At 35.7% G+C, this 18,574-nt stretch overlaps 1 protein-coding gene and 2 long non-coding RNA genes across 4 annotated transcripts; 1 reads left to right on the top strand and 2 right to left on the bottom strand.

Moving 5' to 3' along the window:
- Positions 1-1,342: 1,342 nt before the first annotated feature.
- LOC149565006 (uncharacterized) lies at positions 1,343-15,026 on the bottom strand. Its single transcript, XR_016361470.1, has 2 exons — positions 14,857-15,026; positions 1,343-1,856 (listed from the first exon to the last, which is right to left on the bottom strand). It is a non-coding gene; the product is annotated as an uncharacterized LOC149565006 (long non-coding RNA).
- Positions 15,027-15,149: 123 nt separating this feature from the next.
- On the top strand, positions 15,150-16,624 carry LOC149565005 (inorganic pyrophosphatase 1-like). Of its 2 annotated transcripts, none has more exons than XM_089818536.1 (2): positions 15,150-15,507; positions 15,651-16,624. In XM_089818536.1, the coding sequence occupies exon 2, from the start codon at positions 16,178-16,180 to the stop codon at positions 16,382-16,384; it is 207 nt and encodes a 68-aa protein (XP_089674662.1). In that variant the 5' UTR covers positions 15,150-15,507; positions 15,651-16,177; the 3' UTR covers positions 16,385-16,624. The 2 variants fall into 2 exon arrangements, with proteins under 2 accessions (XP_089674662.1, XP_089674661.1); XM_089818535.1 differs by having other exon boundaries at positions 15,600-16,624.
- Positions 16,625-16,643: 19 nt separating this feature from the next.
- Positions 16,644-17,864, bottom strand: LOC149565004 (uncharacterized). Its single transcript, XR_016361988.1, has 2 exons — positions 17,657-17,864; positions 16,644-17,563 (listed from the first exon to the last, which is right to left on the bottom strand). It is a non-coding gene; the product is annotated as an uncharacterized LOC149565004 (long non-coding RNA).
- Positions 17,865-18,574: the final 710 nt, after the last annotated feature.

Below are 18,574 nucleotides of genomic sequence, written 5' to 3'. Positions count from 1 at the left end.
GTTGTATTCATCAGACCAAAAAACGTATCCATAATTCCCCAAGACCTTTTAAGAAATTTAACAACAAAAAATTGTCTCGTCATCTAGAGATGAACAATTGTCCTATCTCAATTCACCTAATAAAAAAATTGCCCCATCACAAAAGTAAAACCTCAAAAGATGAGGGAATATTGAAAAGATTGTATTTGCATACAATTAGTCTTAACATATATAGAAAGTAAACTCAAAATCACACTCTTTGTTCATCACAACTTATCCAATGACAACAAAGTGGAAGCCATTGAAATTGAATGAAAAAAATGGATCTTTAGAATTAATTGAGAACTAGATTGTGACTAAATGAATAAATGATTCAAACTCTTATGTAATTTCCTTGCATCAAACCCTAATCAAATCCTTTTCTCATTTATAATTGTTGCTTGAAATATAGTGCCTAGAAGAACTTCCCTAGCTAAAGTCTTGATTCTCTAACACAAACACTATGCCAGAAGAAAAGGCCAACACCAAAAAATTTCATTTTTTAATGCAAATGCTTCTATAGATTCATATTAAGGAAAAAAACAATGAAGAGTAAATAAAGGGTTTACAATAAAAGGTGACTAGTTGGCATTTAGACTCCAAATAATACCAAAAATCAAAACAATTCAAAATGAACCAACATGAAAACTAGACATATACAATCACATCAAGGGTTGACAAAGAATGGTTCTCACTCTCACATCGAGATCATACCTTATGGGATCTTTAACCACCCATTCATCTTGATTGACAATGCAATCCTACATTGCTAGGGGGTGACATAAAAGTGGGGGAATCATAAGTGATAACATATTGCTAATCTCCAGGTTCCAAACAACGAATGAGATCATCACGAGGTTGCCCTTCTAGCTAAGAGCTAAAAGCTTTGCCATGAGAAGTAGAGCATCCCAATGCAAAATCAACAATGATAACTATTTTTGTCTATCCCTACAAATAGCAAAAGGATGCATAGTGTCGATAGCTCCATCAAGAGGAACTCAACTCATGGTGCACAAGGTCCTCCCTTAGTGGTTGAATAGATTATGTAAGTGCTAAAACTTAAGAGCCAATTTGTTAACCCATGGTAAGATTTGGAAATGAGCAAAAGAAATCATTTTCACATTTGCAAGTATTAAGAAACTATAACTGATATCTTCATTAAAATGAATAATTTTGTATCTCTATTTGAAAATTAAAAAAATGATAGTAGATTTGAAGAAATTCCAGAGCCTCACAATGTAAGTGGGCCATGATGCAATATTCCTAAAATTAGTCAATAAGGCACATAAAGTTTTGAATCCAATGTGAGGTTGACAAGGCATGAGGATAAGAGAAACAAATGGTTAGTCTTATTATATATATACGACATCTAGCTTAGATTTTGCCTAGATGAACTAACCTTTAGCTTTAAGGTTTAACTTAATAGTAAAAATACCATAAGGAGGAAGCAATTTTATGCTTAAGCTTGTCCTACTGAATTCACTAAAGCTTAGAAATCCATATGCAAGAGGAAGATTGGAGGATCTAGTCCAAATTGAGCTTACTACAATTCATCGAGATTGTATCATTATTCCATTGTTAATCTTTCCAGCAAGCATGTGGGGATTGACTAATTACATGCATAAATAGTTACCAGTATTCGTAGATCAGATTTTAAAAAATCAGTTATCCGGGTTCCATATTGACTTGAATTGCTGCCCATTTGATCATGTGAATGCTTGTTTGCCGATAATAACTCTAATACTAGCTGCAAACAGACAGGGTTCTTTGGGAGCATTTTTTCTCAGAAATATGAAGTCCAAGCCTTTTGATAACAACCCCAGCTAGCAGTTATTTACCTGATTAATACCAATCAAAATTTATCTCATTACTGATGCAACCAAAGTTTAGTCAAGTGCTGGACAAACAGAGAAAAAATAGCCCACACAGTCTATAAAGTTATAAACCTTTCCATGGATTCTTAAAATCTTTGTAGGGGAGAAATTACCATGCTCTTATCAAATATACTATTGCCTACAAAGGCCTCAGTCCTCTAGGCAGATGCAGATTAAGATAAACCGTCTAGTACCAACTTTTCTGGCCTAGAAACATATGAAAATTGCAATTTTGTGAAAGTTGCTTCCTATATCAAATCTATGTGATCTGTAATATTGGAGATGATCTTTTCAATTTTTACATCTGTGCCATTTTAATTTTTTTGATTGAGAATCACTTGCATGAAATGCAATCTCAATCAGGAGGATTGCATCTCACAAGTTGAATTCAATAAGCCATTCCTGCAGTCACCAGTAGGACTTGAGATAATAATTGCATAGAAACATCGACTGTCTCTTCATCTCTCCATTTTATGCAATGATTATCTCAAGTCCTTTAAAGTAGAGGAATGTAAACAGACCTATGAAGCCAGCAGGTAGCCAGACACCAAACATAAGGAAAAACCCTTGAAGGTTATAGGCTGCCTAACTGTGGCTTATGTTCACTTACTCTTTTAGCTCTGTCCTAAGCTTTTTTTGATGTTTATCTACCGTTAGTGTGCTGTGTCTGCATTGGCTTAATAAGGGTCAGCACCCTAGTGTATAATATAAAAAATATAAGGAAGAACATGTAAATGCATAGTTTAGTAATTGTATAAATCAGTAAAATCCATGAAATATGGAAAGCTTACATAAACAAATTATGGAAAAACAAATGTTAAAAAAGTAACTGTAAATGTCAATAAATCTAGTAAAATAGTGTCTAAACAAAATAAAAACTAAAATATGTATTGTACAAAAAGCTAAAATATTTATCATTAATTTATTTACCTCATAATAGTCATTCAAGTCAATGTATCTGATCACTTAATGTATCTAGTTAGTTACTTTAATCTATTTCAGCTATCATTTAACAATTGTTTGCCTTAGAAACATCCTCTTTGTCTTTGTATTTCCTAGCCTTAGTCTCCTTTGTAATTAGAAGATGAGTTATTCGAAGATAAAAATCTGCAGTACTCTAATAGTTTCGTCAAAACCATATGTTAATATACTAATAATTTTATCAAAAAATAATTATAAGTAAAGCAAGCATATCTCATCCTGCTGTATGAAAACAGTAACTTGTAAAAACAAAGTGTCTATAAGTTCCCTGTAGATGTAAAAATCGAAACTAGATTAAAAATATTAAGTAAAAAGAATGGAGAGATCAATATGCACTACACAATACATATACTTGAAATTAAAATAATGAAGCAGGAGCACCCAACAGTTAACTTGCAATCCACATCAACCATGCAAATGGGAAATTATAATAACATTTCTATTTCTTGTAATTTTGAGTTTGTTCTGTTTTAGGTTTTGCATTTCATCAAACAGTTCAAAGTCAGAATTGAATGATTCTCTAGCTATACGTTCAATATTGGAACAAATAATTCCAATTTCCCATGATTCCTGGAAGCATTAACTACGATTTCTGGGGATTCAAAGAGTCTCTTTAGTCTCCCACGAACATCTTCCATGCATATCTGAGGAGATGAGAGAAAAAAGGCATTTGACTTGGTAGGAAAAGGGAACTTTTAGAAAAGTTAAATATGTCCTATAAATCCACTCCGTCAGAGGAAAAAATAGAGTAGTGTAGAGGGAAGAGAAGACTGCATGGTAATATATTGGAAGACTGCGTACAGATCCAGAAGGGAAATTTAAATGTTTCAGGTGTGGCTGCCATGAGCTAGGAAACAAGAAGACTAACACCTGGGATAGGGAAAGCTTATCCCATATCTGCATTATTTTTCATCCAAGTAAAAAGCTTGAAATGCTGTATTCTTTTTTTATTGCAATGAGCAGAAAAGACTACGTAAATTGCTGCTCATGTTCTCTGTTTGTGCGTGCATGAAGAGTAGAGCACCTATGTGTTAATTAAAATTTTCTACAGTTTAATTTGTCTGTGCTTGTGAAGAGGCGTAAAAGTGTGATTCGCTGTAAGTTATTGCATTACTGTTGGGTGACCCCTATCTTGTTGGGTGTTTGAATTGTGGGCGGTGTCTGTTTACATTATGGCTTTTTGGGTTAGATTCCTGTTCAGTTTATCATCCATCCTGAACTGCACTTGATGACATTGGAGCCGGTTCCTACTTAGTGGACCAGTATTAAAAAGCTCTTGTAGAGAGATGTGTTGCAAACTCTTAAGGAGAAACTCTCCAAGTGTAAAGAGACATTTTGAAGATCTTTTTATGTCTTTGGAAACCGTGAACAGAGATGTAGTTGAGCAACAATGCAATTTAGGTGGAACACTATTAAAAGGGATGCAAAGGCAGGAGCACCTAGGCGTCACTTGGCACAGATGATAACAGAGATCCGAACAAGACTGACTGTGATGGAGACAAGAAGGGCACTTCAAGTTTAGGATGAATGCATTAATGAAGGAGAGGGAGCCTGAAGAACCCAAGGACCTGAAAGAAGTAGTGAATCTTAGACCAGAATTCTCAGATCCATGGCAAAGATTGGGAGAAAACTTAAGCTGGACACACCATGCTGTCGGAGAATCTTGAATGCTAAGACTCGTGGATGGGATTATAGTTATGGAGAAATATTTTGATTATGAGTCAGCAAAGAATTCCAAGAAAGTGAAGTCTTCTAGTACAAGGTTACTGAATCATGCATTTGTATGACAGGATTATGTACAAACTGAGATAAAGAAGAGAAAACCAAAAACAAGTCTTGGGATACAACAACGATCAAATTTAAGACTAAATTATTACCTTTAGACTATCACATGTGATTATTCAGAGAGTTACAAAATTTAAAACAAAAGGATGCAAATGTAAAAGAGCACATTGAAGAGTTATATAAAATCACCATAAGGGCTAGACACATGGAAGATGACTGAGAAAAGGTAGCAAGGTGTCTGAAAAGACTATTATAATTTTCAAGTTAAAGTTTGCTAAATTTTACGAAGGAGATGTTGCTATGGAGACAACATGTGAATTCTAGAGATCGAGGAAGAGGACAAAAATTTGGCGATAAAGGGCAAAATTTTGGTGAAAGAGGGAAACAAACCCATGATGAAGAAGCACATCGTTTGTACATAGAGAAGTTCAATATAAGAGGAAGGGAAGGTCATGCAACTTATAGAAGATGATCCTATTGAAGATGAAAAGGACTTGTTACAAGTGTAGTTTGTGTGTTGATCATAGGTCATTTGAGTGCACAAAAGAAGCTTGGAACAATGGCTGAAAGATTGAAGGAACTATCCATATAACTGAAAGGGATGAAGAAAGTGATGGGTCACCTATAAATACTTAGGATGAGAACACGGAGAAATTTCTTTTGGTGAAATGAATGCTCTTGAAATAAAAAAATAGATAAATTAACCACTAAAATGGAAGAGAACTTTTTCGGGGTAATTTATAAACCTAGAGCTAATATGAAAAACTTATTGTCTACAGAAATGGTAGAGAAGTTGATGCAAGAGCATCTTGGGTCAATGGGCAATCTTGCGTCAACCAAAAATATTGCTTTGTTTTTTGTACCAGTTTGTTGTTCGTGGAGTAGATGTTGCTAGTTGTGGTTTCAAGTTGTGCACAGTAGGCATCTTAATGTGGACCCATTTTTATCCTTACCCTAAGTGCGCAGAATCTAATGTCCTTTGTGTGTGGATTTTGTGCCTCTTTCTCCGCTTGGTTCATCCAGCGTAGCATGGAGTTTCTTTCAGCGTAGCTGTAAAAACCCTTAGCCGGCTATATCCTTAACAAACATCAATTTACTTCGCTAATCAAGAGTTTGACATTTCATCAAACATTTGACATACAAACTATTAACACTCTATAAAAAATGTTGTAAATCTTAGTCACCATATCAAAAGATGCATAACCACTCACGAATTTTAGTTCACTTTAGCCCTTCACACTTTTCCATAATAAATACCAAACAACAGTATGCAGTTCTGAAAAAATGATCAGCTTGCGATTGAAACTATTTCACACCAGCTATTGTAATTCTGAAAAGTGATAGAAACTTTATTGAATGAAAGATTTATACAATTTGATAAAGGAAATTCACAAGTAAGCGTGTTTGGTAACCTGGGGCTTGGATGCATAAACCCAATTTGATCGCAGCCTCCACTAAAATCCAACACAGGCCTTCCAATAGCTCACACAGCCCTTCCCAAATGCAAACAAAGGCATCCCAAATACAAATGCAAACCCTTCTTAACTGATCACAAGGTGTCTACAATGGCCGCTAGCTTCTTCAATGAAATCACAGATATTTTTATAGCCACCACGCTGCTTGTAATGACTCGTGCAGCTCTTCAAACTTGTCTGCAAACCAATTGTCGATCAGTGGTAATGTCCAGGTCCTTGTACACAATGTAATTCAGTCTTCAATTATCCTCTTCTGCAATGCAGACAATCTTCAACAAACCAATCTCCGAGCACAGTAGAAACAGTAGGAGATTCTTGCAACTCGTTATACTACAGCAATGAATTGCACCCAAATCCGACTTGGACAATTCTCACAAAATATTTACCAAACCCTCAACTAGATGAGATAATAAAGGCAAGATTATTCTCCTTAGCCACAGATTTACAGTAGAAAATGTTGGCCAATTGTATACTTCAGCACAATTGCCAAGAACTTCTCAAAATCAAACCCTTATACCTCAGCAAGGGATTTGAAAATCAGAACCTTACAAAAGCCACAAAGGCAACAAAAGAAAATAAATATTCAAGCATGCTTTTCACAACGAAATGAGCTTGTATTTATAACCTCCAGATTCCCTTTTGTTGCCAAAATGTAACTTCACTCAAGAAGCTTCAGCACACAACATTAATTAGAAGCTTCCATTAGATTCTCTCACTTGACTTGGCTTAACTAATTAATAAATGACACTTTTCAATGATAACTCAACTCTCAAGTGAAATTATAAAGTTAAATTATAACTTTATAATAAGCCATTTAATAATTAATAATAATTTGGCCACTAAAGAATATAATAACTGCCAAAATACTCATCATTTAAATATGTCATCTGAAATATGAGTCATACCTATTATTTCTCCATGTGACCAAATGCACTTTTCAAAAATAAAAAGGGTCCATCTCGGTCAACACCAACTTACCACAAATAAAAAGTACACAAAATTAAGCCCAAACGAAGTCCGATCTGAGACAAACGAAGACCAACTTGTAGCTTACTGAGATGTGGAGAAGATAAAACCCTCCCAAGCCAAGCCACTACCACAGAAGACCCTATATCCACAATAATTAGCCTACGAGAATCACAATAATAGGCTAATCCCTAAAACTCTGATGCCGACAAAATTTGGGATGTTACAGTTTCCTATGATGATGTGGCATCTTGTGCAGTTGAGGAACACCTCTTGAATCATGTGAGGACCTATCCTTTAGAGTGTAGATTTTGTTTTGGTCATTTGCCAGTTCTTTGGTTTCTCCTCCAAGGCAAGACCTATTTTGTAACTAATTGCCTAACAAGGCAACTTGTGGTCTTGCTAGCTATATAAAGACTTGGATTAGATCTAGGAAAGTAAGTTGGTATATAGAGGAAGGAGAAGAAAGTCTCAAGCTAGGGAGCTTTGAACTCTGATGTTGTAATTCTTTGTACTTGCCGCAACCAGGAAGGCCTTACAGCATGGCATATATATTTTATCATGCGCATTGTCTAATCAAAGTATCTATTCATAAATAAAGTTGATTCTTTGCTGCTAGATCTGTGTTTTCTTCAATGTGTACTCTTGGTGAGGTGTTAGGAAACTGGAATTGGTTCCTTCCTTCCTCCTACCTACCTTGCGTTAGAATTTCTGGTTAAAATAGCTAATGCACCCAACTCCTTATAAAAAATTTGTGCTTGCTCAAAGGATATCAAGTTTTGGTATATGAACAATGTGTGATAAAATTTCAAATTGGCACATATAGAGATGATGTTTGTGATGTTATATCAATGGATGTGTTTCATGTGTTGTTTGGTAGGCCATGATAGTTTGATTGGAAAGCCATAAATAATTGTGGGCAAACACAAATACAATTGTAAAGGATTGGTAGAGATTAATGTTGAGTCCATTCCAAGATGACACAAGTGGTGGACAACTATCCAAGGGTGACATTAGTAAATGGAAGAACATTCTTGATAAAGACAAGTATGCCATGCCTTCATTTCCACATTTGTGCAAGCAGAGACAAGCTAAAAGGGGAATGAACTACCTGTTGAAAATTTGAGTTTGTTGAAAATTTATGCATTTTGTGGACATGGTGTAGATTCTTAAATTTGATGCATTGTCAATTACTTGATTACCCAACCATTTACCTTATGCTTGACTGAATAAATGGAAATCCTTATTTATCCAATTTTCATCCCCTTATCAGCTAAGTAATATTTACTTATTTAATTGATAAAATCACTATTGATCCACTCTTCATCACTATTCACCTAAACCCTATTTCTAGCCTCAATTGTTTTATCAACCTTCTATAGTCCAACTTAGATAAATAAATTTAAATATTTACTTACCTAAGCTCCCCATCCCCATTCCAAAATTAAATAGATATATCTATTTATTTGATTCCCCTTTTTCCCTTTAGTAAGTGAAAATTAATTAGCTCACTAACTCCGCACTTGAACAGTCAAGATTCTAACTAAACCTCCTCAAATCCTCCAGAGTCCCAATATATATAAAGAAATGTTTGTTAATAGACAAGACATGGTCCCTTTGTACATTTGACATGACCTTGGTATCATGTCTCATCGCTGAAAGGACTTGCCCATCCCTTACGTACCCCATTCATATTATCCCTCTACTTACTCCAAGGGGAAACTCCACCACTGTTTTCATCTCTATCCATCTACTCTCCTCCTCCACTCATAATGTGAGGATACTTTGTCCCTTTCGAGAACATTGCTGATTTTTGCCCTGAAACAATAATTCCATTGTAAAATGATAATTGAATTTTATTTATAACTTTAACTTTATTTGTAATGATAAAATTTTATTATAATGTTCAACTATTAATTCTATCGATAATTCTGATAATAGAACTTAATCTTTATTTTTTTCTATAATTCTCCTTGAGGCTATGGTGGTTTCTTTGATTAATAATTTGTGACAATCTAGAAAACAAATCATTCCTTGAAATCCTTTTGAAGTGCTTTCAAATCTGCCGAATCAGAGGTTTTTGTAACTCACAAGTGGCAAGATTAAGGGTTTTTGTTCGTCTAGGCTTACCACAGTTTCAGTCTTCATCCAAACTTGATAAGGAGATCTTAGTCTCCTTTATGAACTTGGGAGGGGTATTATCCCATTTGCAAGCCACTTCCTCAAATTCAAGACTGATAGTTTGATTGAATGATGGATCCATTGCTGATTGCTTGATCTTTCCTGATGATTGATTGATTTCTCGATTCCTTGATTCCTAGATGATTGACAATTAAATCATGATTTATTGTCAATGAACTGGTTTTCACTTTATATTCATTTCTTGGAGTCACCACCCTTATCACTGCCTACTGAGAGTAATAATTTATTTCCAAATTGATTCATTGTCTCTTATTCACCACGAAATGATCTCCCTCTTATACATTATTATTGGAGGAGTCACAACTTTTTATTTTTTGAAGAAATAGCAACCCTTCTCCTTCAAATGCTGTCCTTTGGAAAGAATAATTTAAGTTTGATTAATTATTTTGCTTCCTTTCTGAATTTTGCTAGTGCTGCATTTTACTATTTAACCGCATGAGCGCAACTATAACTTAAATCACCCAGATAATATGTTGTAGATGGGCTGAGATCTGGCATTTTGTGCAGGGCCATGGCATTCTTGTCCTCTCGTCCTCCCAAGGGTCTCAACTGGTTTGAACACTTGATCCAACTTTAGTCATCCATTCTTATACCCAAAAATCTATAAACAAACTGCCATCCTAAATCATTTTAATAACATTCTCATATGCCAAGTTATGCTACAGATAAAGGCCCTTGCATACCACCAAATCCATCATTCTCGAATCTCAAGTGAAACCATCATAGACTTGGTGGAACAAGAGTTGGTCTGGGTGAGATCTTTTTATGGTCTATTATAATTTACTAACCTTTATGTCTATTTTGAATGTTGCATTGTATTGTGAGTGATTGCGTTGATGTAGTTCATTTGCATGCTCCAAGTTTATGTACAGGTTGTATCCAATGATTTGCCTATGGAATGCCACTGGTTAAATAGCATTAGTCACCACATCAGCTTAATGATAGGAGAAAGTTTTCCATACAAATCAGCTTATAGCTACTGACCTCAAGGGAATGATGAGATAACAAGACAAGTAGAAGAGTTGTTACAATAAAGTGCAATGTGTAAAAGATTGAGCCCATGTGCAGTCCCCACTGTGTTATCACCCAGGAAAGAGAGGAGATGGAGAACACACATAGATTTGAGGGCAATAAATATAATCAAAATAAGGTATAGGTTCCCATTATCAAGGACTGACAACCTAATGGATTATGTACGAGAGCCAAATGCTTCATAAAAATAGATAGGGAGAGCAGGTACCCCCAAATAGGGAAAAGAGAAGGTGACAAGTGCAAAACTGCATTTGAATTTGATAATGGGTTGTATGAATGGCGGGGTTGCTCCATTTAGCTTGTCTAATGCCCCAATTAGATTTATGAGGCTCATGAACGAGGTGCTGAAGCCATTCATGGTATGTTTGGGAGCAGGTATTAGGATGATATTTTAGTTTTTTCTGAGTCTATGGAAGAGAACTTGAGGCATTTGAGACTTGTTTTCAGTAGGTCAAAAGAAGAGAAGTTGTTTGTAAACCCGAAAAAGAGTAGCTTTATCAAAGATGAAGTCATTTATTTGGTCTTTGTGATTTCATCAGATGGGTTAAAAATGGACCTAGAGAAAACAAAAGCAATAGTGGAATGGCCTTCCCCAAATACTATGTTTGCAGTGAAGATATTTATTAAAAACTGCTGTCACCACAGAGACAATAAAAGGGAATAAAAGGAAGCTCTAGCGGACAGCTGTAGTAGAAGAGAGATTTTAGTGTTTGAAGAGGAAAGTGATAGAATGGCCTGTGGTTGCTTTACTTAATTTTGAAAATGTATTCAAAGTTCATTATGATGCAAGTAGGACAGCCATATATCCTATACTTAGCCAAGAGCATAAGCCCATTGTTTATTTCACTAAAAAGTTAAATGGATAAAAATCTCTGTTCCACGGGGACGCGTCCCCTATGGTTTTGGGGTCGTACCCATACCGGGGATGAAATAGGGATGCAGGGACGGATTTTGGCTGTCCCCTGAGTTCTCCCCCTTTTGGCAAATTCAAAAACATCCTTGAAATGGCCAATTTTTTTGGTAGGAAACTTGGGGACGCCCAGCAGTACCGGGGACGGTTTTGCCGTCCCCTATCCGTCCCCGGAACTGCTGGCCATCCCCTTTTTTCCAAATTATCTGGTAAAGGCAAAACGCTCCCAAAAAAAATTTTTTTTTCTAAGCTTTACTGTCTACATGACCCCTAGTTGTCTTAAAGACATAATAAAAATATGCAACCCATATTTGGTCCATTAAAACACTAACTCTTCTAATCATTTTTACATTTGACATACTTGTTAAGAGGAAGAAAAAAAATAAGAGCAGTAGCAACAGTGGGAAAGATTGCGTCTAGTATTTACGAACTATTTTAGTTGGACTTCTCTTTATTTCATTCTGATTTCAGCATGATACTTGGAGCCTTTAGGCATTTTGATTTTTGCTCTATATAGATGTGATATTGTTATAATGGAAGTACTTAGTATTTGCCATTTGATAATATTCCATGTATTGATCTTCTAAAATGTCTATGGTGAATGGTTTATCAATGTTATGATATGCATATTTGTTATGTCTCTATATATAAAAAAATCCCCTACATTGTTAATAGTCGTATGCTAAGATCACGTTCCCTAAATTTTGACTTCAACCCATACCCGTACCGGAAACACGTTCCCGTCCCCTAAAATGTCCCCGTCCTGGTAACTCCATGGAGCATAGATAAAAATGAATGCATTTTGTCAACGATCAAGAACTCTATGCAATAGTACATGCCCCAAAGAAGCAGGGACATTATTTGTTATCCAAAGAATTTGTTTTGTTCATTGATCATCATGTGTTGTCGTATATAAACAGCCAATGTAAAATGAATCAGAAAGCACACTAAATGGGTAGAATTTCTTCAAGTTACACTTTTGTCTTAAAACATATGAGTGGGAAGATAACAAAGTGGCACATGCCCAAAGTAGAAGAGCTCTTGTATTAAATGAGCTCCAAGAGAAAGTTATTGGTTTTGAATCAATGAGAGAACTGTATAAAGAGGAATCAGATTTTAAGAAAGCATGGGTAGCTTGTAAGAGCCCAACAAGTATTGATAGAACTCCATGGCTTGACTATATCATCCAAGATGGTATGTTGTTGAAGGAGAAGAGATTGTATATACCTCAAGGTTCTCTGAGAAGGAAGTTTTTGAAAGAGATGCATAAAAATGGTTGAGCTGGTCATTTTGGGCATGGAAAGACTTCTACACAGCTGAATGAAACATATGATTGACCATGAACAAGCACATATTTGAAGAAGTTTGTGGAAAGACTCAGTATGGAAAGGGTAATACTCATAAGTCATAACAGTAGAATCTATCAACCTCAACCAATTGCAAATGAACCCTGGGATTCTGAACATGGATTTTTGCTTGATTTACCAAGAACTCAATTAGGTAATGACTCTATTTTTGTTGTTCTATATAGATTATAAGAAATGAATCGCTTTATAGAAGTAATAAGATTCGTGATGCCACAAATATTGCAAATATATATTTTTCAGGGAGTTATATGACTACATTTGTCATTAGCGCTGTGTTAGAGGTAGCATGTTTGTGGGACACAGTTGAACACTGGAAAAAATTAGACACCAGACTATTATAGTTCAACCTCTCGTGTTCAAATAGATGGGCAAACACAGCTCCTGAACCGAAGTCTTGGAAAATTGCTGGGATGTATAGTTAGTGACAAACCTAAACAATGCGATTTAGCCTTAGCACAAGCTGAATTTGCTTATAATGACTTTTTAATAGAAGTACAGGTACAAGCTCATTTCAAATTGTGTACAGCAGAAACCGTGGAGAAATTTGTGAGTTAAAAGCACAACTATAATGGCTGGAAGTGTTGAAGGTAAAAGTATGGCCAAGCTATATGTGTTTATACATATGGAGGCAAAGGGAAGGTTAGATGAAAATGGGCACAAATCTAAACAGAATGCTGATAAAAAGTATAAGGAGTATTTTTTGACGCTGCAAACTTGGTGTTAGCACATTAACAGAAGGAGAGATACCCAAAAGGCGTGCACAAAAAACTTAAAGAAAGAACATTGGGCTCTTACAAGCTACCCATGGGTATAGTTCTTAGCTAATGTTTCACCTATCTTAATGCTTCAGATCTATACCCATTTGTTGAGTGTGAAACAAGTATAGAGAACTTGACTAAAAAGACTCTCCATCATTGACTAAATATTCAAACTGCCTGCAAAAGCAAACAAAGAAATGGAAGCCATTTTGAACATCAAAGCTTGGATGAGAGCAAGAAATAAAGAGTATCTGATCAAAAGGAAGGGACACTTTAGAGGATGCAACTTGGATATCTGAATCTGACGTTATGAAAAATGGAAAATGGAGAGGGAGCTTATGCTTTGTTTGCTCAGGAAGCATATTGCAGGAGCATCCAACAGTCGAGTGCACTCTACATCATCCAAAAAAATTTAAAACAACCACGAAATTTTTATTTCTATTCATTTTGTGTTTGTTGTTCCATTTTAGGTTTAGCAAGAAAAAACAATTCATAGAAGGTTTTGTTGCAATTTTAGGGGATTCAAAGAGTCTGTTTAATTTTCCACACGCATCTGCTAGGCATATACAAGAAAGTGAGACCAAAACCATTTTAACCATTTAATTTGGGAGAAAAGGAAACGTTTGAAAAGATAAATTGCCTACATTCTTCTACCGTCAGGGAAAAAAAGGAATAGTGTAGAATGAGGACTGCATAGTAATAAAGTGCAAAAGTGGAGAAAGGTGGAAGAATATGTGCATGTTCAAAAGGGAAATTTAAATGCTTCAGGTGTTGCTGCCACAATATGGGAACCCAGAAGATTTCCTCTCGGGATAGGTTAACTCTATCCCATACGCAGCATTACTCTTCATACGACTAGAAAGCTTGAAATGTTGTATATTTTGTTATTTTAACGAGAAGAAAAGACTACATTAATTGCTGCTCCAACCGTCATGTCCTGAGACTCTGTGCGCATGAAGAGTGGAGAACCTATTTGCTACTTCAAATGTTCTGCAGTTAAATTTGTTGGGTTACCTTTGCCCTGCCGGGGTTTTGAATCGTGGGGTACGAGTTTTTTTTATCACGGTTGGCTGAGTTGGATACTTGTTCAATTGAGCATCCATCTAAGACTGCACTAAAATATGATCTTGTATAAATTTGAGATAAAGAGAACTAATTTGTCAACATTATGGTGAACATGATATTTGCAATTTTATCTCTGATGTGGATTCCGTGAACCAATAAAATAGTTGGCATATGTTCCGCAATCCACGTATTTGCAAGAATGTTTCTGGGAGCAAATATGTGTATGCTCTATATAGCGTATCGGATTATATTCATGCTTTCTCTTTCTGATGATTTCTGAATGCATTCTGAAATGTCCATAAAAAATACACAACCGATTCCGGAAGCATTCTTACAAAGCCAATGAAAGCTTCCATTTAATGACTGTAATTAAATTGAAGGGCTGAATTCAAAATTACGAGAGGTTTAGGGGAAAACATATACCTGGTAAAGCCATGACCATAACATCAGCGTCATTCCGATGGGTGCCATAGACATTTCAATAAAAATAATAGTTAGGATTGATGGCACTTTAATTGTCTCAAGAGTTGGCCTTCAAATTATTATTATTAGTCCCTGCCTTTTAAAGGCAGGGAACTAATGTTTTCGTTTTACCCTCCCTATTAATTTATGTGACTAAACTATGATATTTCCCAAAGTTTCATAAAGGTTGATATGAAGTTTGATTTAAAGTTTAATTGTTAAATACTTTTTTCATTTTATGATTGGTTAGTGACAATTTCCTGGGGGTTTACTCTGAATTTTGTGAGCCAAAAATCAAAGAAATTGTAAGGCGGCGTGTGCGGAAGTTTCTAGGTTCGAGCATCTCGAAAAAGGCATGTGGCCTAAAGCACTTACCGCCTCAATGCCATTACCAATCTCCATAGTGGACTGAGTTGCTTTAAGTGCGCCATTGTTTTGAATCCCTGGAGAATGATCAGGCACCGTTTAGAATCGCAATTCAAGGAGGAGCTGAACTCGATGAAAACAGAGGAAAACCTTCCGTTCACGGATGAGGAATCGCTGTCTCATTTGGAGCCGAAATTCTTTTTATGCGCTCAACGTGTAAGATCGTCAGCCTAGCCAACCGCATTGGTAAGAAACCCTAATTGCAGACATTTGATTTGTACAACATATGATGGTTCATTTTGTTTTTTGGGGGTTTTGATTGTGTGCGGTTTTTGAAGTAATGTTTGGGAAGAAAAGCGGCAAAATCATAATGATGAGGTATTTTACAGCTGCATAGCTATCGCTGTGTTCAAAAGGAAGACGATCGTGTTCAGGCTGCCATGGCTTTGAACTTTAAAGGTAAATCAAAAAAATATAAATATTTTTAATCTAGAACGCCAAAATTCGAAGCCTCCGCCTCAAGTTGTCGGTGCTAGAAGATTGAGGTCAAAATCCTGAGTTTTCTTGGCCTTGGCATCGACAACAATAGACGAGGAAGAATCGCAATCGCTATGAATAGTCCTCGGCTCTGTCTCACTGCTCCGTGTCATTGTATCCTTCCTCAAGATCACTCACCGGACAAATCTTCTAATTCTTCTCTGGCTGAGACGCGATGCAACTTTCCAGGAATCTTCGCCTCAGAATAGCACTCAAAAGGGTTATTATTCGCCACGCCTTCATTAAAGCTCTGTTGCGGCCGTAGACCGAGGTGAAAAGGCTTTACATCCTGGCCAAAATCAGGGCCGGAAATATTCAAATCAAAGGCTCTATTTTCCACAATAGGAACAGCTCTGCCAACGTAAATTGGCTTCCAACCATGACCCACAGTAACTCCGCCAAAACTGGCGCTATTGCTGCTAGCTCTAGCGTCATAGTCCAAATACTTGCCGTTGTAGAAGATAAAATGAAGGGCGAGCTACATGAACAGGGGAAGAGCATAAGTGACATTGAAGCAAGTTTGAAGACCATTCCTCTATATCCAGAGACCATCAGGGTCATCAAATTTGCCTTCTCTGTGGGGTGAGTTTTTAGATTGGATGGTTTAATGGAAGAGTCGTAACAAACTTTTCCCCTTTTCGCTGAGCTTGTTTTTTTAGGGGTTTTTTAAAAAGTTGCTTAGGACTTTCTTCTAGGTCAAGGACCTCTGCTAAGTTGTAACATAGACAATCATACATTTCATAGAAACCTGAGGATGGTGTCAACACAAAAACATCAATATAAATAAATCCTACCGAAAAAGGCACAGAAATTGGTAATTTGCAGACATTAAGAGTGACATCATATATTTAAAAGTGGTTCCATGTAATTTTCTAAATTCTTGATGGAGATTCATGCTCTTGACTGTTTCCTTTAAAAAGTCATATTCAGACAACCTACGGCGTAACAAAAATATTTTTTTACAACTGACAAGTTTCTAAGAATATTTAATCAGCAACTTTGACCATATTAAAACTTGTACAATCAACATGGTTTAACGAAATTTTGAATCTAGAAGAAGAGAGGTTGAACGATCTTTCCCTACCTTCTCCCAAAATCTCCTCCCTATTTCCCTTAGAGAGAGCACAAAATGGTTTTGTTTTCATTACAATTTGACAATCATTACATCCCCTACATGTAGATTCCTCACTTTGAACAACATTTTGAAATCACTCAGATAGTGGCCTATAAATTCTTATTTTATTTTACCCCATTAAGTAGTATGACAACTGTCAATCCTCATAACTATCAATGTTCTTTTTTCGCTGGACTTGTTCTAACAAAGGCCATGATAGATGCCCAACTATGCAGTAAAATCTAAACCTTTGAAAAGCCTGGATGGCATTCATTGGAACATCATATTTTCCCAATGCTAACCTTAAGGTCTCCCACCATTTTAGCTTCATTCTCTTTTCCTCCTCCCTCTTTTCATTCTTTCTACTGTGTTTTTTCACAGCCTCATCTTTCAAATCATTAATTTCTTTCTTTAACTCATCCAACATTTTCTCTAGTTTACCAATTTGTTTAATCACAACAAACTGTGGGTTCGTCTTTCGCCAGAAAGTGAGGCCAAGAGGGCTAGAAGACAGGCAAGTTTCATGCCAAAACACATCCATCGAATGAATCCATCAAATGAATCCCAAAAGGCAGGGACTGCTGCTCGCACAGAGCTCTTGTTTCAGATGCATTCAACAGTTCCGAATGATTTTTCAATTGAAAAGCATACCTGCATTGGTACTTTAATTGTCTCAACAGTTGGCCTTCAAATTATTTCAGATGCATTCAACAGTTCGAATGATTTTTCAATTGAAAAGCATACCTGCATTTTAAACGGACTAGCCGGAGCTGAATACGTTAGATTCGTAAAGCATATACTGCAAATCAATTTTTGAAGTCGATCACTCCAATGTAGGTATTATTTATTAATCAATATCTTGTTAATAGAGAAAGATATACATTGATGTGGTTATTGTCCTCAATCTCTAACGTTCATTGAGGAAAAAGGAAGAATATAGACAAATTTTAGGGCCGGCTCAAAGACTCGAAACTTAATTTCCTTTTTGGTTTTGAATTGATCATTTTAGGGTGTCCCACTATAGTGAATGTATATAAAGGAAGAGTAAATTTTTAGTTTTTTATTTATATGAACATTAATTAAATAATTAAAAGTCTAATATAATTATATTTCCTCTTTTTAGATTGAAATGATAGAAGGAACAACAAAGGTAAGGATCATTCTTTTTAACAATTTTTTTTTAAAATTATACTTATTATATAATTCATAGTGATTGAACGAGTCGAAGATCGAGCGGGTATATAACTATCCACTATTTTAGGTTTACAAAGAAAAAGTTATTAGGATTACAAAGGTGGTTGGCACTTGAATATGATGTATTGATGACAAGTTTGTCATTATGTCAACATATATATGTTTGATTTTATGATAGACAAAGATTTTGTACATTGTAAAGGTTGGATTAGTCAGTGAAGTTGGGATTTAGCAAGTTAACTTATGCAAACTTAGAATCATGTTCAAGAATGTGTTCAAATACTACATTTGCGTTCGAGTATTTATTGAGTTAGTATTTCATTAGTTATAGATCATTTGGTGAAGATTGTAGCAGACTAGTGTGCAGAAAACAAGTTGTGGATATTTTGGCTATATCTTATGAGGAAGATGGAATGAAGGCAAGTGATCTTGAATCATATTTGTTCATGTTAGCACATCTTGATTGAA

Source organism: Cupressus sempervirens, chromosome 3 (genome assembly GCF_028749045.1).
Source record: "Cupressus sempervirens isolate cs-2001-9-10 chromosome 3, ASM2874904v1, whole genome shotgun sequence".
NCBI lineage: Eukaryota > Viridiplantae > Streptophyta > Pinopsida > Cupressales > Cupressaceae > Cupressus > Cupressus sempervirens.
The sequence above is the reverse complement of the archived record's forward strand: the minus strand, read 5'-3'. Positions and strand labels throughout refer to the sequence as shown.

Excerpts from the sequence above, each read along its gene's own strand:
- LOC149565005 (XM_089818536.1), top strand. The coding sequence starts at position 16,178 with ATGACCCACAGTAACTCCGCCAAAACTGGCGCTATTGCTGCTAGCTCT.